Genomic DNA, 23,437 nt, shown 5'->3' with positions numbered 1-23,437 from the left:
TAACCCCCCCACTCCCACCCAGCCCGGGATCCACTAGCCCCCCCCCACACCTCAGTGTTACTTCAGTGTTACACAATAACATATGATGTGGCATTTTATCAGTGCATTCTGGAAATTTAAGTTAAGTGGAGACTGGTTCCCCCTTTTCCCAGCATGTATTACCACCTCAAAGAACACAAAAGGATTGGTCAAACATGATTCTCCCTTTCACAAAACCCTGTTGACTCTGCCCATTACTTTGAACATATTCATATGCCCTATTGTAACCTTGTTAGTATTAGCTTTTAACGTATTCATTATGATAGACGAAGTTTCTGTCTCCCTTTTTGAATTAAGTTACATTTGCTAGCTTCCAATCAATGACACTATCCCCAAATCAAGGGAATTTTGGAAAATTAAAACTATTGCATCAACTTTCTCTCTGGCCACTTCTTTTACGACCCTGGGAAAAAAATCAATCAGGAACTGCACTTGTCAGCCCACAGCTCTGACAATTTCCTCAGTACTTTCCTGAGTTGCAAACTGAACTAACACCAAAATTATTTGAAGATGAGCAGGTTGAGCTGGCTGAGTAGCTGGTTTGCAATGCAGGGTGATGTTAACAGTGTGGGTTCAATTCCCATGCTGGCTGAGGTTACCATGAAAGTCCTGCCTTTTCAACCTCATCCTTTGCCTGAGGCAAGGTTACCCTCAGGTTAAATCATCACCAGTCGTCTCCCTCTCTTTCATAAGAGAGTAGCCCTATGGGGCCATGGCAACGTTTCTAATTAGTTTAGTTTAGTTTTCCCTACAGTGTGGGAACAGGCCCTTCGGCCCAAAGTCCACACTGACCCTCTGAAGAGTAACCCACCCAGAAAAATTTCCCTCTGACTAATGCACCTAACACTATGGACAATTTAGCATGGCCAATTCACCCGACCTACAATCTTTGGATTGTGGGAGGAAATCGGAGCACCCGGAAGAAACCCATGCAGACCCGGGGAGAATGTGCAAACTCCACACAGTCACCCGAGGCTGGAATCGAACCTGGGACCCTGGTGCTGTGAGGCAGCAGTGCTAACCACTGAGCCACCGTGCCACCCCAATTAAGTTGCTTTAGCTGGTTACTAAGTATTGCTGAAACCTTGAAAGTTCTGAGGGTCACTGGACCTGAAATGTTAGCTCTGCTTTCTCTCTGGAAATACTGCTAGACCTGCTGAGTTTTTCCAACAATTTTTGTTTTTGTTTCTGATTTCTAGTATCCACAGTTCTTCCAGGTTTTTTTTATTGCTTCAATCTTCACAGTGAAAACTAGGAACAATAATAACTTTCAGAATCTTCCAACGTGCAGAGTACTTTAATAACCGAAGGAAAATCCAATTGTGTGCAACAAATAGTCTGGGGGTTAGTGACACAGATATCAGATAGTGTCGCAGGCACACACATGATGGCAGGGTCACAGGTCCAGGGGACCTGTAAAACCCACCTGATGGTCCCTTCACTGCCCACATACACCCCACCCCCCCCCAACCTGTCTACAACTTTACTGGAGGGTTGGGCGCATAGACAAGGTCTGAACCACCCTGCCCAAATTCAGGCCTTTAGCCAATTATGGGCTAATGGGAGGAGTTCAGAGATGGTGGGAGAGCCCACCAGATCACTCTACTGAGTAAAGAAGGGGCCTTGATTACAGATCCCCTTTTGAAGATCCACATCCAACCCTTCAAGGATGGGTCACCCTCACTGTCCAGTATTCTTTCGCCCTACCATCACAATCCCCATTCGCCACCACCCTACACCCCCCCTTCCAAGTCCAGGCACACCTGTACTTTTAGAAATTAATTCATTAAAAAGCAATCAATGAATGCCAAGAGGCCATTCTGCCCCTCAAGCCTGTTCCACTGTTCAATCGTTGCTCCCGCTCCCCCGATTCCATGGTTGTCATGGCTCAGTTGGTTAAAACATTGTGGGTTCAGGTCCCATTCCAGGACCTGAGCACAGTTTCTGGTAGTGGGCAGGTAGGATCTTTTAGAGAGGTCATTTTTGAGATGATTTTGAAGGCAGGATTTTGAAAAAGCAGAAGAATTGTATCCATTGTCCTGGCAAATATTTATCCTTTAATCAACATCAACAAAAACAGATGATTCCTGAAACTACTTTCGGCAGAGAGTTCCAGATACTACACACTGGGTGAAAAATTTCTTCCTTAAGTCCCTTATTAAGCCGGCTGCCACGAGATACAGGACCAGAGTAGGCCTTCAGCCTACTGAGTCTGTCCCACTTTTCAATGAGATTGTGGTTGATCTGATAATCCTCACCTCTTTCCTTCCTTTCCCCCATAACCCTTGATTCCTGTACTGATTAAAAATCTGTCTATCTCCGCCTTGAATGAACTTAACTGCTTTACAAAGAGCAAAGAAAATTTACAGCCCAGGAACATGTCCTTCGGCCCTCCAAGCCTGAGCCGATCCAAATGTACTGTCTAAACTGGTTGGTCAATTCCTAAGCATCTGTAACCCTCTGCTCCCCACCTACTCGTGCATCTGTCCAGACGCATCTTAAATGAATCTACCATGCCTGCCTCTACCACCTCTGCTGGCAACGCGTTCCAAACACCCACCATCCTCTGTGTGAAGTACTTGCTGTGTATCCCCCTTAAACTTTCCACCTCTCACCTTGAAAGCGTGACCTCTTGTTATTGAATCCTTCACCCTGGGAAAAAGCTTGTCTCTATTCACCCTGTCTATACCCTTCATGATGTTGTAAACCTCAATCAGGTCCCCACTCAATCTCCCTTTTTCTAATGAAAACAAACCTAACCTACTCAACCTCTCTTCATAGCCAGCACCTTCCATACCAGGCAACATCCTCATAGACCTTCTCTGCACCGTCTCCAAAGCATCCACATCTTTTGGTAATGTGGCGACCAGAACTTAAACCTGCCTCCTTGGTGGTTGACCCCTTCACTCAGGGGACAGTTTCTTCCTATTTCCCATATCTATGCCCCTCACCACTTCATACACCTCAGTCAGGATGCCCTCTCAGCCTTCTCTGATCTCAGGAAAACAGCCCTAGACTATCCAATGCCTCTCCATGACCTTGAGATTAGCATCTGATCTGAGTAGCAGCACCTCCAACAGGGTAGTGCTCCCTCAGTGCTGCACTCCAAGCGTGCTGGCTCCTATTAAGTACTCAAGGCTCTGGAGTTGAACTTCATCCCATATCCTTGTGACAAATGAGAAGTTCCTCAGCAAACCCAGCTGACCTCTACAGACTGGGAAGCTTAGACTGTAACTAAGCAGAGTGTTAGAACCCCCAACATCCAGAAGGAAAGTCCATTTCAAACAGACCAACCCCTCCCCTTGGATAAAACCCACCCAAGGCTTGCAGCAATAACATGCTGGGGAGAGTGGGGGGGGGGGGGGGGTGCAAAAATAAGGCTGAGAGCCAGACTTCCTCAGTGGGACACGGAGACCCACCCTGAGAGCTGCCAATCAATTTGATTAAAAGGAAGGGGAAAAATCAATGAGGAGTGAGTGAAGAGCTGGTAAGTATTATCATTTTTGAAGTATGGTCTTTGTTTTAACTCAAACTGTGATGATTATCAGTACCAGTAAGGGTTTACTTAATAACTGTGAGGTGTTTGAGTGTCTGTAAGGTTTGAATGAATAAGGGAAAGCCATGAGAATGTAAATCTGATAAGGGAAGTCCAGAATGCTGGATAACTATTTGTGCAGCAAGTGTTGTTAGTAGCAGCAGATTGAGCTCCAGGCTTCAGAACGTGAGCAGCAGCTGGAGTCACTGCTGTGCATCGGTGAGGCTGAGAATGAAGTGTCTAACATATTTACAGATCTGATCACTTTGCAGTGGATGGAGATGCAGGGAGAGGGGGGAATGGGTGACCATGAGACATGTAGCCATATGTCCTCTACGCTGCCAAGATATTCTGAGATCCCTGGAGTCAGCACTATCTATTGTGTGCTGAAAGTGAGGACTGGAGATTAGAGTCAGGAGTGTGTGGTGCTGGAAAAGCACAGCAGGTCAGGCAGCAACCGAGGAGCAGGAGAATCAATGTTTCGGGCAAAAGCCCTTTATCAGGAACTTCATCAACAATTAGCAGTTGTGCACCCACTCAAGCAGTGTCTGCCCAGCGGCACTCTGCACAGGTCATGGTGTTTGCCCCGGACATGGTATTTCAGGAGGAATCAGTGCCCAACTTCATGGACAGGGACCTGGAGGATGTTATTGTCCGGAAGAGGGCTGTTCTTTCCCACATGACAGGCAGACAAGGCCACAATACAAGACCATGCCAGCCTGGTCTGAGATTGCTACCTGGGTCAGTGCAGTCTCAGGCATCTTCAGAAATGCCCAGCACTGCGGAAGGACAATGGCATTCTCCACTCCCCCAGCGTAAGTGCTGTCTCATGTTCACTCATTCTCTGCCACTGCAGCCACCTTTTTAGGCTCATGCTCTACCACTCTCACGACTGCCTCCAAAATCTTCCCTCACTCACCCCAACCCTTACCACTAACCAGGTATCAACTCTTCTGCCGACTCACTCGCTCAGGAACCACACCAATTTTCCCCTCTCTCTATCGATACTAACAGTTGTGCCACCCACTCATTGCCTCCCTTCCTCTCATTCCAGGAGGAAGACCCATCCCACAAATGAGCAGATCAAGTCAAGCTGGGAGGTAGAGTGTGAGACATTTGACTTCTTAATCCCTTTGTAAAGAGTAGCGGACTGTGATTGTCCCAAGGGGTTGATTAACCGTGCACAAATCCCTGGACTGTATCAGAAGCTGTCCTTACTATGTCAGGACACCCTCACTGAAAGCTGTCTCCCTTGATTTGACTCTTCTTAGACTTTGAAACATAGCCATTAGGTTGAAGTACACAGTGGGTTTGCCACCGACATCACCGGTCATTGGTCACAAGTGAGATTGATATGGTACCATGCCGCACAGCAAAATGTCCGCCCCTTGACTGCTCACTGCTAACAACCATGACGACCATGGGTTTGCTAAGAGAAAATTGTGTTTGTTTAACTTGCTAGAGCTTTCTGATGAGGAATTCGGGGGGTGGATCAGGGCAATACTGTTCAGGAGATGTATATGGACTTCCAAAAAGAATTGGATAAAGTGCCATGCAACAGACATGTGAGTAATGTTACAGCTCATGGAGTAAAAGACACTGTAGCAACATGTATATGAAACTGGTCGAGTGACAGGAAACAAAATTGTGTTCATGGATGTTTATTGGTCTGGGGGAGGTTTGTAGTGGAGATCATGAATGATCAGGTGAGGTCCCTTGCATTTCTTCATTTGTGTTAATGATCTAGACTTTGGTATGCAAGGCAAATTTTTTAAATTTGCAGATGATGCAAAACTGGTGGGAATCGTAAACTGCGAGGAGGATAGTGTGGAACTTCAGAAAGATTGACAGGTTTATTGGGTGGGTGCATAGGTGGCAGATGAAGTTCAATATGGAGAGCTGAGAGGTTATACATTCTTGTTAGAAGACAACATAAAATAAAGGGGATGATTCTAAAAGGGCTGTAGGAGCAGAGAAAACTGGATCTACATGTACATAAATTACCAAAGCTGGCAGGGCTATAAAATTTAAAATAATTAATAAAGAAAGGAAAAATTATATGAAGGAAAGCATTTTCACTCAGTGAGTGGTCAGGATCTAGAAGGCACTGCCTAAGAGTCTAATTAAAGCAGGGTCCATTGAAGCTTTCCAAAGAGAATTAGATGGTTATTTGAAAAATGCAGGATTACAGGGACAGTGAAGGGGAATGTCACTGAGCGACTTACTCAGTTGGAGAGCTGACAGAGATAGGATGGGCTGAATAGCCCTCTGCTGCCCTGTAGCAGTTTTGTAACTTTCTGGCTGGGCAGCAGCTTGAATAATCCCAGACCTCAGTAGGGCATTGTCAGGACGAGAGGAGGCCCAGGCAGATCGTCAATGGCAACTGAGCACAGGTTTTTACAGCAGGGAAGATCTGGACAAACCAAGGAGGGTCAGAGAATGGATTTGGGGGGTGGTGTGCAGTTTGGAGCCCAGGTGTAAACGAGAAAAAAGGGAGTGGCGTGGAGTTACACATTGGGCAATCGCAATTGTTGCACCCGCTCCCCTCTTTCCTACCTTTTCACACCAACCCTTTCAATACACCTTCTGTATTCTGACCCTAGCTCAGGGCTCCATTGCGATAACATCAGTAATAAATCATCAAAATGGATTCAGCTTTTCTTACTGCTTGGCCTACTGCGAGCTCTTTACATTAGAGGGGGCTGGGAGTCCAAACTCACTCCTGAAAAGGTGGTTAAGTCAGAAACTCTTGTTCCATTTAAACAGCATTTAGATATTTACTTACATTTCCATAGTCTCCAGGACTGGAAAGCTGGAAAATGGGATTTGTTGATCAGATCTTTATTGAGCGTTGTGGATATAATGGGCTGAAATGCTTTCTTCTCTGCTCTTAATGTCTATAAGTCTAATATGACGTCTAGCCTCAGTCTAGTGTGCTTTACCATGAGGGACCATTAACAATGAGAACTGTGTCAGTACAGTTAGGTCTCCAGAGAATATGTGTGCATAATAGAGTCTGAGAGAAAGAAAGCCCAAAGAGAATTGCGTGAAAGGAAGAGGAAGGGCAACACAGGAAGAATAGGGGAGAATGGAGTGACAAAGAGAGGGACAGTGAGAGAGGGAGGGAGGGAGAGACAAACAAACACAAGGGTGGCTTGTACATAGTAAAGATGGTTATAAAAGGAATATGATCGTACATTCAAGTGAGAGAACTAGGCTGACACAGGGATAATATCATGAGATGACTGCCCGGGGGAATGAATTAGACACATGCTGGATGTCTCATGATGGTGAAATTGTGAAACAATCTGGATTTGAAATAACGAGTCAATGATCTTCTATTTTAGCAAGCTAACATTGGTTAAACTAACAAGGGTTTGTGTACTTAACGTTGTGTTTATTTCATAAAAATGTTTAGACAAAAACTGCAACATGCTTCATGAAAGATCGTGTCAGAGACCCTAATAGTGTCCTGACACTCACAATGAGAGCAGCCACATCATGTTGCTGGAGAGGTAAATATTGGCCAGGACACCAAAGAAATTCCTCTGTTCCTCTTCAAAAGAGCACTGTGGGATCTTTAACATCTACCTAAGTGAACAGGCAGGACCTTATTTTAATATCTTAATGTAAGGTACCACATTTTTCTTTGTCTTCATTGACTAGAAACTGGACTGGAAATCAATGCTTCAGCAGTGGTCAACTGGCTCAATGACTGTCCTACCGGGAACCTTTATTGACTTGTCCAATTCCCCTCCCCATCCTCAGCATTTCCTTATGGAACAGTCCTGCCTCAGCACCAAGAAATGTTTGCTTCTAGAGCACAACTCGTTAAAGAATGTACCAGCACAACTCACTGGACCACAACAAACCCCACTCCTGGGCAAGTGTCCTCTGCCCACTCCTCCAGAGTCACCCTTGAGAACAAACAATACCCTCCAACTACTCGACTTCATCATTAACGGGCTCCTCAATGCCCACTCTCTACCCTTTCCACTTCCAACACAAACTAGTCATTCACAGATGCAAAAGTAAAATATGGAAGATGCTGGAAATCTGTAATGGAAACAGAAAATGCCGGAATTTCTCAGATCAGGCAGCATGAGTGGAAAGAGAAAAACAGAGCTAACATTTTAGGTTATTGACCATTGAACATTTTTGTTAGAGTGTGATCCTCTGTTCAGCTACATCTGCCGCTCCTCTCCCTCTCCAATTCGCACCAATCCTCGCATCAAGTACATTTACCCGAGCTCGGAAACTCTGCTGTTTCTCTCATTTCTCGCCTTTCTGAGACCATTTTGTCCATGAGACACCATTTTCCATAAACTGCAACCCTTCCAGGCACCATGTCTTGTTCCGGCCTCTCCATTCACAGATAAACTAATTGTTTCCCCGCCCCCTTTTATAACAATCAAGAACTTCTCCTTTCTCAAAAAACCCAATTTCTTTCTGTCTTCCATTTCAAACTACTGGCACCATCTTCAATCTGTGCTGCCTCTCCTTCCACATGGTATGGCCTTTCAAACCAGTGTTTACAAAAATTCCCACCAGCTTCCAGTCAATCAGGTTTCCATCAAAGCCAGGCTGTGATAGGGATGAGCTGGCATTCTCCATGATAATGGCCACAGTAAAAAAGCTCTCCTCATCCTCAACCTCCCACCAGCCTCTGGTATTATCTACCACGCTATCCCATGTCATTGTCCTGTCACCACTATCCAATTTTCAAAGCCCTCCATCACCATCACCACCTCCCATTTTAATAGAGAGCTGTGGAGGCAAAGTCATTGAGGGTATTTAGGAGAGATAGATAAGTTCTTGGTTGGTAGGGTATCAAGAGTCATAGGGAGAAGGCAGGGAATTGGAGTTAAGAAACGTATCAGCCACAATCGAATAGGGAAGATGACTTGATGGGCCAAATTCGCCTAATTCTGTTCCTATATCTTAGTCTCGTTGCCAGTGTCAGATGTGCAGGTTCCTCTAGTTTAACATCCACGTCAAAGTCACTGCCTTGGCCACAATTCCATTCCCTCAATCAGGATGAACCAGACTGTTCCACAATCCCGAATTTCTCGGACTCAGAGAGGCCTTTCCAACCTCACACTCTCAACCACTGAGACTGCCCACCTTGACCGTGTTTGCAAAGTCTCATTAATCCACTCATTAGGCTCTTCCTTCCAGCCTCCATGATCCTCATTTCCTGAAACTATGATGCTCACATCCAAAGCCACAACAAGTGACTGTCTCACATCACCACTTTCACTGGTCTCCACTAGCGTCAACACTTCAATTTTAAAATTCTGTGTTTAAATCATTTCACCAACTCAACCCTCCCTGTCTCTGTAACCCCCTCAAGTCCCTACACCCGCTCCCTATCTCTGTACCTCCTCCAGCCCCTACACCCCCTCCCAATCTCTGTAACCCCCTCCTGCCCCTACACCCCTCCCTATCTCTGCTGTGTCTTTGTGGGTTTCCTCTGGGTGCTCCGGTTTCCTCCCACAATCTAAAGATGTGCAAGTTAGGTGAATTGGTCATCATAAATTGCCCATTGTATTATTACATTAGTCAGGATTAAAGGAAAGGGAATGGGTCTGGGCGGGTTGCTCTTCGGAGGGTTGGTGTGGACCTGTTGGGCTGAAGGGCCTGTTTCCATAGGGAATCTAATCAAACCTGACTCTATCTCTGTAACCCCTCCAGCCCCTACACCCCCTCCCTATCTCTGTCACCTCCTCCAGCCCCTACACTCCCTCCCCATCTCTGTACCCCCTTCAGCCCCTACAACCCCTCCCTGTCTCTGTACCCTCCTCCAGCTCCGAGACCCCCTCCCTATCTCTGTAACCTCCTCGAGCTTTTGCAAAAATGTGTTCGACTCTTAAGAACTCTCTGAATGGCTGATCAAGATATCTATTGTATCAATTCCAAAAAAGTCTCAAAAGGAAATGAAATCAGATGTATCATCTGGCCTAGACCTGGGCACCAAAAATGATAATGGCTAAAAATAATCCTGTTGACCCTGCAAAGTTCTCCTTACTAACATCTGGGGGCTAGTGTCATTCCAGACAAAGAGCTTATGCTCAAAACGTCCATTCTCCTGCTCCTCGGATGCTGTCTGACCTGCTGTGCTTTTCCAGCACGATATTCTCAACTCTGATCTCTAGCATCTGCAATCCTCACTCTCTCCCAAAGTTGGGAGAGTTAACTCCCCAAATGATTCAAGCAACAGCCTGACATAGTCACACTCACAGACCATACCTTGCAGACAATGTCCCAAATCCCACCAACACTACCACCATTCCTGGATATGTGCTGACCCACTGGCAGGACAGACCCAGCAGAGGGGCAGCAGAGTGGGATAAAGTCGGAAGGGAATTACCCTGGCAGTGCTCAACACTGACTCTGGACCTCCATGAAGTCTCATGGCTTCAGGTTAAACATGGGCAAGGAAACCTCAAATAATTACCGTTGGAACCTAATATATAGGAGTAGAGTTAGGCCATAAGGCCCTTTGAGGCTACTTCACCGTTGGATTGTTCCTGATGTGATTCTCACCCCATTCTGCTGCCTTCTCTCTGTAACCTTTGATCCCCTTACTAATCAAGAACCTATCTATTTCTCTCTGTCTTAAACACACTCAGCGACTTGGCCTCCACTAAGTCCCCACCCTCTGGCTGAAGAAATTCCTCCTCATCTCAAGGGTCATCCCTTCACTCAGGTCCTAGCCTCTCCTACTAGAGGAACATCTTCTCTATGCCCACTCTATTATTCCTTCGTCCAAATCATTATTGCATAATGTGAATTGTTGTGGTCCCAATAACCACTGTGGAACGTCCCGAAGTCACTGGCTGCTATCCTGAAAAAGACTGCTTTATCCTCACTCTCTGCCTTCCGCCAGTCAGCCAATCCTCTATCCATACCAATACCTTGCCCCTAACACCATGGGTTCTCATCTTACTCAGCAGCCTCCTGTGTGGCACCTGTCAAAGCCCTTCTGGAAATCCAAATAATTCACATCCACTGGCTCTCCTTTGTCTAACTTGTTGTTACCTCCTCAAAGAATTCTAACAGTTTTGTCAGGCATGACCTTCCTCTGATGAAGCCGTGCTGTCTCAGCCCTATTTAATCATAGACCTACTAGTACTCCGCAGTCTCATCCTGAACAATGGGCTCTAAAATCTTACCCGTGGCTGAGGTCAGGCTAACTGGCCTATAGTTTCCTGTCTTCTGCTTCCCTCCCTTCTTAAATGGGGGAGGGGGTTACATTTGCCATTCCTCTGGGATCCTCCCACTTCCAGAGATTCCTGAAAGATCAGCACAAATGCCTCTATGATCTCCTCAGCTATCTCCTTCAGAACTCTGGGATGTAGTCCATCTGATCCGAGTGATTTATCCACCTTCAGATCTTGCAGTTCCCCCGCACCTCCTCCTGAGTGATGGACACTACACTCACTACTGCTCCCTGACTGTCTAGAAGCTCCAGTCTCCTGTTGGTGTCTTCTGATGAATAGTACCTATTCAGTTCCTCTGCTATTTATTTCTTCCCCATCACTACTTCTCCAGCCTCATTTTCAGCAGTCTAATTTTCCACTCTTTCCTCTTTTATCTTTCATATATTAAAATGTCTCTTGCAATCTTATATATTACTAGCTAACTGACTCTCATATTTCATCTCCTATTGCTTTTTTGGTTATCCTCTGCTAGTTTTTAAAGGCTTCCCAGTCCTCAGGCTTCCCACTAATCTTCACCACATTGTATGGTTTTTCCTTTGCCCTTTATGCTGTCCCTGCCTTCCCTTGCCAGTCACGGTTGCCTTATCCTCCCCTTATGTGTTTCTTCTTCCTTGGGATGAGTTTCTGCTGTGCCTCCTGAATTACCCCAGAAACTCCTGCCATTGCTGCCCCACTGCCTTCCCCACCACGCTCCCCTTCCAATCAACTCTGGCCAGCTCCTCCCTCATGTCTTTGTAGTTACCTTTACTCAGCTGTGATACCATTACACTGGATTCCAGCTTCTCCCTCTCAAACTGCTGGGTGAATTCCATTAAATTATGATTATTGCCCTGGGGGTTCCTTCACCTTAAGCTCCCTAATCATAATGCAATGGAGGGTATTTTCAATGTGAAGGTGGGACTTTTTTCTGCCTTATTGCACATCATCAAATCTAGAATTGCCTGTTCCCTAGTGGGCTCTACCACAAACTGCTCCAAAAAAAATCGTGACCATTCCACGAAATTCGTTTACTTGGGATTTCCTACTAACCTGATTTTCCCAGTTCATCTGCATATGAAGTTCCCCATGTTTACTGTAATATTACCTTTCTCACACGCCTTTTCTATCTCCTGATTTATTTTCGTCCCCACTTCCTGACTACTGGTCAGAGGCCTGTGCATAACTCAACAAGGTCTTTATCCCTTTGCAGTTCTCAACTCTACCCACACAGGTTGTAAGCCTTCCAACTCTATTCTGCTTCATGGTACTGATTTAATTTCATTTCCTGCCCCCTTCTGCCCATCTGCCTGTCCATTCAATAAGATGTGTATCCATGGATATTTGGTTCCTAGCCCTGATCCCCTGACAGCCATGTCTCTGTGATACCCACAACATTATACCTACCAATTTCAATCTGCGTTACAAGCTCTTTTAACAACTGCTGTTCTCCCTCAGCACCCTTTTCCATGTTGAGCAACACCTGGAGGAAGCACTAAGGGTGGCAGGGGTATTCTGGGTCGGATATTTCAATGCCCACTACTAAGAGTGGCTCGGTAGCAGTGCTACTGATGAGCTGGTCCTGTCCTAAACGATGTAGCTGCTAGACTGGGCCTGGGGCAGATGGTGAGAGAACCAACAAGATGGAAAAACAGACTTGACCTCATCCTTACCAATCTGCCGGCTGCAGATGCATCTGTCCATGACAGTATCAGTAAGAGTGACCACCACACTGTCCTTGTGGAGACAAAGTCCCACCTTCACATTGAGACTACCCTTCATCGTGTTGTGTGGCACTATCCCCGTGCTAATTGGGACAGACTTCGAACACATCCAGCAACTCCAGACTGGGCATCCATGAGGCGCTATGGGCCACCAACAGCAGCAGAACTGTACTCCAGCACAATCTGTAACCTCATGGCCTGGTGTATCCCCCACTCAACCATTACCATCAAGCCAGGGGATCAACCATGGTTCAATGGAGAGTGCAGGAGGGTATGCCAGGAGCAGCACCAGGCAGACCTGAAGGTGAGGTGTCAACCATAGAGCAACATGGTGGCTCAGTGGTTAGCACTGCTTACTCACAGCGCCAGGGACCCAGGGTGACTGTCTGTGTGGAGTTTGCACATTCTCCCCGTGTCTGTGTGGATTTCCTCTGGGTGCTCCGGTTTCCTCCCACAGTCTAAAGATGTGCAGGTTAGAGTGGATTGGCCATGCTCAACTGTCCAGTAGTGTCCATGGATGTGCAGGTTAGGGTGGATTGGCCATAGGAAATTGTCCCGTAGTGTTCAGGCATGTGCAGGTTAGGGTGGATTGGCCATGGGAAATTGTCCCATAGTGCCCAGGGATTAGATTACTTTTACAGTGTGGAAACAGGCCCTTCGGCCCAACAAGTCCACACCGACCTGCCGAAGCGCAACCCACCCAGACCCATTCCTCTACATTTACCCCTTACCTAACTCTAGGGGCAATTTAGCATGGCCAATTCCCCTGACCTGGGAGACAAAGTCCCACCTTCACATTGAGACTACCCTTCATCGTGTTGTGTGGCACTATCCCCGTGCTAATTGGGACAGACTTCGAACACATCCAGCAACTCCAGACTGGGCATCCATGAGGCGCTATGGGCCACCAACAGCAGCAGAACTGTACTCCAGCACAATCTGTAACCTCATGGCCTGGTGTATCCCCCACTCAACCATTACCATCAAGCCAGGGGATCAACCCTGGTTCAATGGGGAGTGCAGGAGGGTATGCCAGGAGCAGCACCAGGCAGACATGAAGATGAGGTATCAATCTGGTGAAGCTCCAAAAAGAACTACTTGCCAAGCAGCATAAGCAGCAAGTGACAGACAGAGCTAAGCAACCCCACAACCAACAGATCAGATCTAAACTCTGCAGTCCTGCCACATCCAATCATGAATGGTGGTGGACAATTAAGCAACTCCCTGGAGGAGAAGGCTGCACAGGTATCCCCATCCTTAATGATGGAAGAGCCCAGTATATCAGTGCAAAGGTTAAGGCTGAAGCTTTCGCAGCAATCTTCAGCCAGACGTGCCAAGTGGATGATCCATCTCAGCCTCCTCCAGTGGTCCCCAGCATCACAGATACCAGTCTTCAGCCAATTCCATTCACTCCATGTGATATCAAGAAATTGTTGGAGGCACTGGCTACTGCAAAGGGACAATACTCCGGCAAGAAGTCCTGTGCTCCAGAACTTGCCACTTCCCTAGCCAAGCTGTCCCAGTATAGTTACAACATAGGCATCACCCGACAATGTGGATGTTTACCCAGGTATGTCCTATACACAAAGAGCAGGATAAATCCAACCCGGCCAATTACTATCCCATCAGTCTATTCTTGATCATCAGTAAAGTGATGGAAGTTGTCATCAACAGGGCTATCAAGCAGCAACTGCTCAGCAGTAACCTGCTCAGTGACACCCAGTTTGGGTTCCACTAGGGCCTCTCAGCTCCTGACCTTATTACAGCCTTGGTTCAAAAAAAGCTAACTACCAGAGATAATGGTGAGAGTGACTGTTCTTTGGATTAACATAGTATTTAAAGAGTGTGGTATCAAGGAGTCCTAGAAAACCTGGAATCAGTGGGTATCGGGGCAAACTCTCTGACGGTTGGAGTCAGACCTAGCACGAAGGAAGATGGTTGCGGTTGTTGGAGGTCAGTCATCTCAGCTCCAGGACATCTCTGCAGGAGTTCCTCAGGGTAGTGTCTGAGGCCCAATCATCTTCAGCTGTTTCAATGATCTTCCCTCCATCATAAGGTCAGAAGTGGGAATGTTTGCTGATGATTACACAATATTCAGTACCATTCATGACTCCTCAGATACTGAAGCAGTCCATTTCCAAATGCAACAAGATCTGGACAATATCCAGGCTTGGGCTGACAAGTAACTCTCACACCACACAAATGCCAGTGTCTGACCATCACAAACAAGTGTCAATATAACCAGCTTTGAAAAAGGGTCAGTTAGACTCGAAACGTCAAATCTTTTCTCTCCTTACAGATGCTGCCAGACTTGCTGAGATTTTCCAGTATTTTCTCTTTTTTGGTTTCAGGTTCCAGCATCCGCAGTAATTTGCTTTTATTTAGTCAATATAACCACTATCCCTTAGCACTGAGAGGCAATCAAAGCACATCAGAGGCTAAAAGTCTTGCAGTGAGTAACTCACCTCCTGTCTCCCCAAAACCTACCTATCATCTACAAGGCACACGCCAGGAGTATGATGGAATACTCCCCACTTGCCTGGATGGGGGCAGCTCCAACAACACTCAAGAAGGTTGACAAGCAACCCACTTGAATGGCACCACGTTCACAAACATCCACCATTGACGCTCAGTAGCAGCAGTATGTACTGATAGGAGATGCTGGGCAGAATTCCCCAGGCTCCTTAGACAGAACCTTCCTAACACATGACCACATCCATCTAGAAGGGCAGCAGAAGCAGGAAAACACCATAACCTCCAAGTTCCATCCTGGCCGCATCCTGACTTGGAAATATATCGACGTTCCTTCAGGGTCAAAATCCTGGAATACCCTCCTGAAGTACATTATGGATCTACTTACACCACATAGACTGCAGCGATTCAAGAAGGCAGCTCACCACCACTTTCCTAAGGGCAACTAGGGACAGGCAATAAATGCTGGACCTGTCAGCAATACGCTAGTCATAGAGTTATAGAGATGTACAGCATGGAAACAAAACCTTCGGTCCAACTCATCCATGCCAACCAGATATCCCAACCCAATCTAGTCCACTGCCAGCACCCGGCCTATATCCCTGTTTGTCATTTTTATAAATGTCCTGGATGAGGGCGTAGAAGGGTGGGTTAGTAAATTTTCAGACGACACTAAGGTCGGTGGAGTTGTGGATAGTGACGAAAGATGTTGTAGGTTACAGAGAGACATAGATAAGCTGCAGAGCTGGGCTGAGAGGTGGCAATAGAGTTTAATGCGGACAAGTGTGAGGTGATACACTTTGGTCGGACTAACCGGAATGCAAAGTACTGGGTGTAGATGAGCAGAGAGATCTTGGAGTCCATGTACACAGATCCTTGAAAGTTGCCACCGAGTTTGACATGGTTGTTAAGAAGGCATACAGTGTTTTAGCTTTTATTAATACAGGGATCGAGCTCCGGAACCATGAGATTATGCTACAGCTGTATAAAACTCTGGTGCGGCCGCACTTGGAGTATTGTGTACAGTTCTGGTCACCGCATTATAAGGAGGATGTGGAAGCTTTGGAAAGGGTGCAGAGGAGATTTACGTGGATGTTGCCTGGTATGGAGGGAAGGTCTTATGGGGAAAGGCTGAGGGACCTGAGGCTGTTTTCGTTAGAGAGAAGAAGGTTGAAAGGTGACTTAATAGAGACATATAAGATAATCAGAGTGTTAGATAGGGTGGACAGGGAGAGCCTTTTTCCAAGTATGGTGACGGCGAGCACGAGGGGGCATAGCTTTAAATTGAGGGGTGATAGAGATAGGACAGATGTCAGAGGTAGTTTCTTTACTCAGAGAGTAGTAAGGGTATGGAATGCTTTGCCTGCAAAGTGGTAGATTCGCCAACTTTATGTACATTTAAGTCGTCATTGGACAAGCATATGGACGTACAGGGAATAGTGTAGGTTAGATAGGCTTCAGATTGATATGACAGGTCAGCACAACATCGAGGGCTGAAGGGCCTGTACTGCGCTGTAATGTTCTATGTTCTATAAATCTTCCTATTCATTTACCCATCCAGTTGCATTTAAATGTTACAATTGTACAGCCTCCATCACTTGCTTTAGCAGCACATTCCATATACATACCACCCTCTGCGTGAAAAAGTTGTTCCTTCGGTCTCTTTTATATCTTTCCCCTCTCACCCTAAACCTATGCCCTCTAGTTCTGGACTCCCCCACCCCAGGGAAAAGACTTTGTCTATTTATCCTTTCCATGCCCCTCATAATTTTGTAAACCTCTATAAGGTCACCCCTCAGCCTCCAACGCTCCAGGGAAAACAGCCCCAGCCTGTTCAGCCTCTCCCTTTAGCTCAAATTCTCCAACCCTGGCAACATCCTTGTAAATCTTTTCTGAACCCTTTCAAGTTTCACAACATCCTTCTGATAGGAGGGAGACCAGAATTGCACACAGTATTCCCAAAGTGTCCAAACCAATATCCTTACAGCTGCAACATGATCTCCCAACTCCTGTCCTCAATACTCTGACCAATAAAGGAAAGCATTCCAAACGCCGTCTTCACTATCCTATCTACCCGCGACTCTACTTTCAAGGAGATATGAATCTGCACTCCAAGGTCTCTTTGTTCAGCAACACTCCTTAGGACCTTACCATTGAGTGTATAAGTCCTGCTAAGGTTTGCTTTCCCAAAATGCAGCACCTCGCATTTATCTAAATTAAATTCCATCTGCCACTCCTCAGCCCATTGGCCCATCTGGTCCAGATCCTGTTGTAATCTGAGGTAACCCTCTTTGCTGTCCACTACACCTCCAATTTTAGTGTCATCTCAAAACTTAGTCCTACGAATGAATTTTTAAAACTTTCTATTACCTGTCACACATCCTGCGAAATACTCAGGCCTGCATTTCTGCACCTTTAAACATTCAAGTTGTCATAGTATGATAGCCTCTGGGATCAGTTAGCTCAGTTGGCTGGATGTCTGGATGCAGAGTGACACCAACAGTGTGGGTTCAATCCTGCACCAGCTGAGTTTACCACAAAGGTCCTGTCTTCTCAACCTTTCCCCTGCAGACCCTCAGGTTAAACCGCCATGACTCCTCTCACTCTCCCTAATGAGAGAGTTGCCCGAGTATTAAAGTCTGAAAATGTGTTGCTGGAACAGCGCAGCAGGTCAGGCAGCATCCAGGGAACAGGAGAATCGATGTTTGGGCATAAGCCCTTCACTGTGAAACGTCGATTCTCCTGCTCCTCGGATGCTGCCTGACCTGCTGCGCTGTTCCAGCAACACATTTTCAGCTCTGATCTCCAGCATCTGCAGCCCTCACTTTCTCCTCGAGTATTAAAGTCCTCAGCAAGTTGTTGCTGAAGAATTTTCTAACTTGTAAAAGGTATGGTGCTGGAAAAGCACACCAGGCAGCATCTGAGAAGCAGGAGAATCGATGTTTCGGGCATAAGCCCTTCACTGGGAAACGTTGATTCTCCTGCTCCTCGGATGCTGCCTGACCTTCTGTGCTTTATCAGCACCACACTTCCAACTCTGATCTCCAGCATCTGCATTCCTCACTTTCTCCATATGCTGGTAAAGTTTGCTTTACCCAGGGAAGTCATCAAGTCATGTTCCCTGTTAATCTGCACATTATTCTTTTCAAAAGCAGAAGGTTCCAACATTTCACTTAACATTAAATATGAACAGAGGAAGCAGAACTTCCTCATTCCATCGGTTACCATCAATCGTCAGGTTTTGGTACAAAATCCTGCCAGTTCCTATTGATTTGATAAACCTTTCATTCTGTCTTGTGCCAGGTTATAACACATATTTGCTTGTGCCTTTGAAATGAATGAGCACTGCATTCCTTTCCACTGATCGTTGAGACTGATACACTGCATTCAATTCTTTAAAGGTTTCTGATGGGACTGGATCGTTCCAACTTAGATGTCACAAGAAATGCCTGAATTATAAATATTAGTTTGACCTTGTTGAATAATGAATGATCCAGCATGTTTAATAAGGTCAAATTGAGCAAGGTGTTTCACAGAACTGTAAAGTAACAGAATGAGATACAGACTGGGAGATAGCACGACAGGTTGACCAAATGCTTGGTCAAAGAGGTAGGATTTTTAAAAACCACTTTCTTAAAGGAGGAGAGAATCATGGAGAGGTTTCAGGAAGGACTTCCAGGACTTAAGGCATAGCCACCACTGGAGGATCAAATAAAATCAGGGATGTGCAAGAGGTCAGACGATTGCAGAGATCTCAAAAGTTCGGGCCAGGAATCCTGTCGCTAGTAATTCACCTCCCAACTCCCTGAGGCCTGTCCATCATCTGTAAGGCACAAGTCAGGAGTGTGATGAAATACTCCCCACTTGCTCTGGGGCAGCTCCAACAACACTTAAGAAGTTTGGCACCATCCAGGATAAAGCAGCCCCCGCTTGATTGGCATCACATCCACAAACATCCATTCCTGCCATCACCAAGATTTACCAAGGCTCCTGAGAGAGCACCTTCCAAACCCACAACCACTTCCAACTAGAAGGCCAAGGGCAGCAGATACATGGGAACACAACCTCCTACACGTTCCCCTCCAAGCCGCTCCCCATCCTGACTTGAAAATATCTCGCTGTTCCTTCAGTGTTGCTGGGTCAAAATACTGAAATTCCCTCCCTAAGTGCATTGTGGGCCAATCTTCAGCACATGGACTGCAGCAGTTTTATAGGCAGCTCACTCCCACCTTCTCAAGGGGCAACTAGGGATGGGCAATAAATGCTGGTCTAGCCAGCAACGCCCACATCCCATGAGTGAATAAATGGAATGAGTGGCTGGACGGGTTTGCAGTTAAGGAAGATGAGGTCACAAAGGAATTTGAAAACAAGGCCGAGAATGTGAACTTTGAGGTATTGCCAGACTGGGAGCTGATCAAGGCTCAAAGGCACAGGGTTATGGACAAGCAGAAGGGGAGAGCTGTGAGATGGCATTCAAGTGGGTAATCCCACCTCAGGAGCAGCACCAGTAGGCGAGACGTGGCATCCTTCATTTGGTACTTCCTAATTTATGCCCTGGATCAAAAAAAATTTTGAGGCTTCTTTTTTAACTGTCCAATCAACTACATATCATGGAGCCTTCAAGCTCAAAGCAAAGCATTAAAACTACTCAATCAATGATCTGTTGGTAGATTCCTCAGTTCTGAGTTCAAAGTTTGTGCGTTCCAAGTCCCACTCCAGAGAAGTGAGCACACATTCAATGCTGACGTTCCAGTGAAGTACTGATGGAGCACCACACTGTCAGAGGGTCAGCGCCGCACTGTCGGAGGGTCAGCGCTGAGGGAGCTCCGCACTGTCGGAGGGTCAGCGCTGAGGGAGCGCCGCACTGTCGGAGGGTCAGCGCTGAGGGAGCTCCGCACTGTCGTAGGGTCGGCGCTGGGGGAGCGCCGCACTGTCGGAGGGTTGGTGCTGAGGGAGTGCTGCACTGAGGGAGCGCCGCATTGTCGGAGGGTCGGCGCTGAGGGAGCGCCGCACTGTCGGAGGGTCAGCGCTGAGGGAGCTCCGCACTGTCGGAGGGTCGGCGCTGAGGGAGCGCCGCACTGTCGTAGGGTCGGCGCTGGGGGAGCGCCGCACTGTCGGAGGGTCGGTGCTGAGGGAGTGCTGCACTGTCGGAGGGTCGGTGCTGAGAGAGTGGTGCACTGAAGGAGGGTCAGTGCTGAGGGAGCACTGCAGTGTCAGAACAACATTTACTTCTAGAATATTGAAATTCAAATGGAATATTTTAAAAATGAATTAAAGTCATGGAGGTGTACAGCACAGAAACAGACCCTTTGGTCCAACTTGTTCATGCTAACCAGATATCCTAAATTAATCTAGTCCCATTTGCCAGCACCTGGCAATATTCCTCTAAAACCTTCCTATTCATATACCCATCCAGGTGCCTTTTAAATATTGTAATTGTACCAGCCTCTGTCACTTCCTCTGGCAGCTCATTCCATACACACTCCACCCTCTGTGTGAAAACGTTACCTCTTCGGTCCCTGTTAAATCTTTCACCTCTCACCTTAAACCTGTTGACTTTTGTATTCCCCCATGCCAGGGAAAAGACCTTGTCTATTTACCCAATCCTTGCCCCTCGTGATATTATAAACTTCTATAAGGTCACCCCTCAGCCTCCGATGCCCCAGGGGAAAAAGCCCCAGCCTATCCAGCCTCTCCCTGTAGCTCAAATCCTCCAACCCTGGCAACATCCTTGTAAATCTTTTCTGAACCCTTTCAAGTTTCACAACATCCTTCCTACTGCAGGGAGACCAGAATTACACACAGTATTCCAAAAGTGGCCTAACCAATGTCCTGCACAGCCGCAACATGACCTCCCAACTCTTATACTCAATGCACTTGCCAATAAAGGCAAGCATACCAAATGCCTTCTTCACTATCCTATCGACCTGTGACTCCAATTACAAGGAGCTGTGAACCTGCACTCCAAGGTCTCTTTGTTCAACAACACTTCCCAGGACCTTACCATCCAACGTATAAGTCTTGCCCTCATTTGCCTTTCCAAAATGCAGTACCTCATATTTATCTAAATTAAACTCCATCGGCCTATCTGATCAAGATCCCATTGTTACAATAACTAAATTAAAACAAACAGGAATAGTGCCTAGTGACGTGGAGATGGTGAGAGTGACAGGGCAGCAATTTTAACCTCTTACTGTGAACCCAGATCATGAGCCTAGAGTTGGAGCACAATGCATGTACCGTGATTCAGTGTACATATCCTGATCCACTGGACATTATATGATTTCATGCAGATGCCATAATCGGGTGTCCACACTGTGTTCTCATGTACACGCTGTAAACTGCCAAATGCAGCAACTGTTCAAGCTGTGGTTTCGGTTCAACTGACATTTATTAACCACCAGAAATGTCAGCTGCCTAACTCTGCCTGTCACTTGGCCCAGTTTTTAAAGACTAAACTTCACATTTGTTGCCCACTGCAGTAATGAAGATGCATTTTGTGCAAGCTGATATATCAGTGAAAAGGACACCTCAAATGTGTTGTATTTTTCAGCATGTTCACAGTTTCTGATGAGTTCCACAACCTGTGCCATGATGGGCTTTACATGTACGGTCTGTAACCTTTCCCTGACACTATCCCAGCTCCATACTAAACAACAAAGAGAACAGCCCTCTCTCTCTCTCTCTCTCTGTCTGTCTGCAGCCAGTGACCTCTCTCAGGCCCTGGGCTGACCACTGTCTCTCTGCCTTTGCAATGTGTAACCTGTCACAGTGCAGTGCACTTCAGGGGTTCCGTTCCGGGGAAGGGGAGGGAATGGGGACTCCACTCCCTTCCCCTACACCCACCACACCAGCCCCAGGTTCAGCCCCCATTCCCCTGCCCCCAGCCTGAGCCTGAGCCCCACACCGTCCCCCAGGGTTCAGCCCGAGCCAGTCTCCCCCAGAGGTCTCTCCCCACAAACCCTCAATGTCTCCCCCACCTCCCCCAGGATCTATCCTGGCCTCCCCTTCACATTAATTCCATTTCCTGCATCCATTCCCCACCCCCCGGTCTCCAGCGGCTCCCCCGGGGGTGCAGTTTCCCCTCCAGCCCCGAGCCTGGGTCTCTCTCCCCCTCCTCCCCCCCCGGGAGGGTTGGGGGTGTCTCTGACCTTGTCCACGGAGCCGGGCACTAAGCGCTCGATGAGTTTACAGAGAACCAGCCCGTCCCGCAGGGCGCTCCTCAGGAACTCTTCCGGATCCGAGATGGTTTTTTTGGGGGAGTCCAGCACCCCCAGGGAGATCAGCCAGGTCACATTCTGTTCCGCAGGGGTCATTGCTGCCCTCTGGCCACTCCGGGGGCTAGCAGCCGGCCCGACACTCGCCCCTCGGTCTGCAGCAACAACACACAAAAAAAAACTGCGAGAGAACTCCTTCCTTTTCCGTCTCAGCCCCAGCCCTGCCTTTGCTCAGTCTTAACACAGCCCAGCCCCTGTCTCTGCCTTAGCTCAAATCTGCCTCTGCTCCAAACCCTGTCCCTCTCCCTGTCCTGTGGGGCTGCTGGTAGGAGATGGAGGGCAGGCAGTGTCAATCTGCATCTCCTCCACTCAACCCCAACACTACAACCCCCTTATCCTCCTGGCATTCTGCTACTTCCCATCCAGACACAGACCCAGTACCTTCCTGAGGCAGGATTGGAACAGACACCCAGCCGATTGATATTATCAGGATACACTCAACAGGCTGCTGTGGCTGGGGCGTGGGGGGGATTGGGATATGAAAAGCACTCCCCTCTGACCCAAAACTGCTGTCAATACACACTGGCTTTTTAAATTTTGTAGTCAAAAAGTTTGATGCTGGAAAAGCACAGCAGGTCACACAGCTCCTCAGATGCTGCCTGGTCCACTGCGCTTTTCCAGCACACACTTTTTGACTCTGAGCCTCCAGCATCTGCAGTCCTCACTTTCTCCTTCTTAAAATGTGTACCCGAGGCGGGAGCATCGATGTCAATGTGGAGAGAGGAGGAGAACTTCTTCAAGGCTTGTCCTGATGAAGGGCTTTTGCCTCAAACATCGATTTTCCTGCTCTTCAGATGCTGCCTGACCTGCTGTGCTTTTCCAGCACCACTCTAATCCAGCATCAGTATCAATGTTGATAATTATCATGCAGCACAGTGGTTAGCACTGCTGCCTCACAGCGCCAGAGACCCGGGTTCAATTCCTGCCTCAGGCAACTGTCTGTGTGGAGTTTGCACATTCTCCCTGTGTCTGCGTGGGTTTCCTCCGGGTACTCCGGTTTCCTCCCACAGTCCAAAAATGTGTAGGTTAGGTGAATTGGCCGTGCTAAATTGTGTGTAGTGTTCGGTGCAAAGGGAATGGGTCTGGGTGGGTGCGCTTTGGTGGGTTGGTGTGGACTTGTTGGGCTGAAGGGCCTGTTTCCACACTGTCAGTAATTTAATCTCTACAAGCCAGTTCTGAAGAAAGGTCACT

General features: G+C 47.2%; 1 protein-coding gene across 2 annotated transcripts in view; it reads right to left on the bottom strand.

The window, feature by feature from the left end:
- Window positions 1-22,551, bottom strand: part of arhgef6 (Rac/Cdc42 guanine nucleotide exchange factor (GEF) 6) — a 212,305-nt gene extending 189,754 nt beyond the window's left edge. For both annotated transcript variants that reach the window (XM_043705208.1, XM_043705209.1), the window contains exon 1: window positions 22,121-22,551. In XM_043705208.1, coding sequence (XP_043561143.1) covers window positions 22,121-22,285 — 165 coding nt within the window. In that variant the 5' untranslated portion in view covers window positions 22,286-22,551. The remainder of the gene's footprint in view (window positions 1-22,120) is intronic.
- Between the last annotated feature and the right edge of the window lie 886 nt (window positions 22,552-23,437).

The sequence above is a fragment of the Chiloscyllium plagiosum genome, chromosome 15 (genome assembly GCF_004010195.1).
Source record: "Chiloscyllium plagiosum isolate BGI_BamShark_2017 chromosome 15, ASM401019v2, whole genome shotgun sequence".
Taxonomy (NCBI): domain Eukaryota; kingdom Metazoa; phylum Chordata; class Chondrichthyes; order Orectolobiformes; family Hemiscylliidae; genus Chiloscyllium; species Chiloscyllium plagiosum.
The sequence above is the reverse complement of the archived record's forward strand: the minus strand, read 5'-3'. Positions and strand labels throughout refer to the sequence as shown.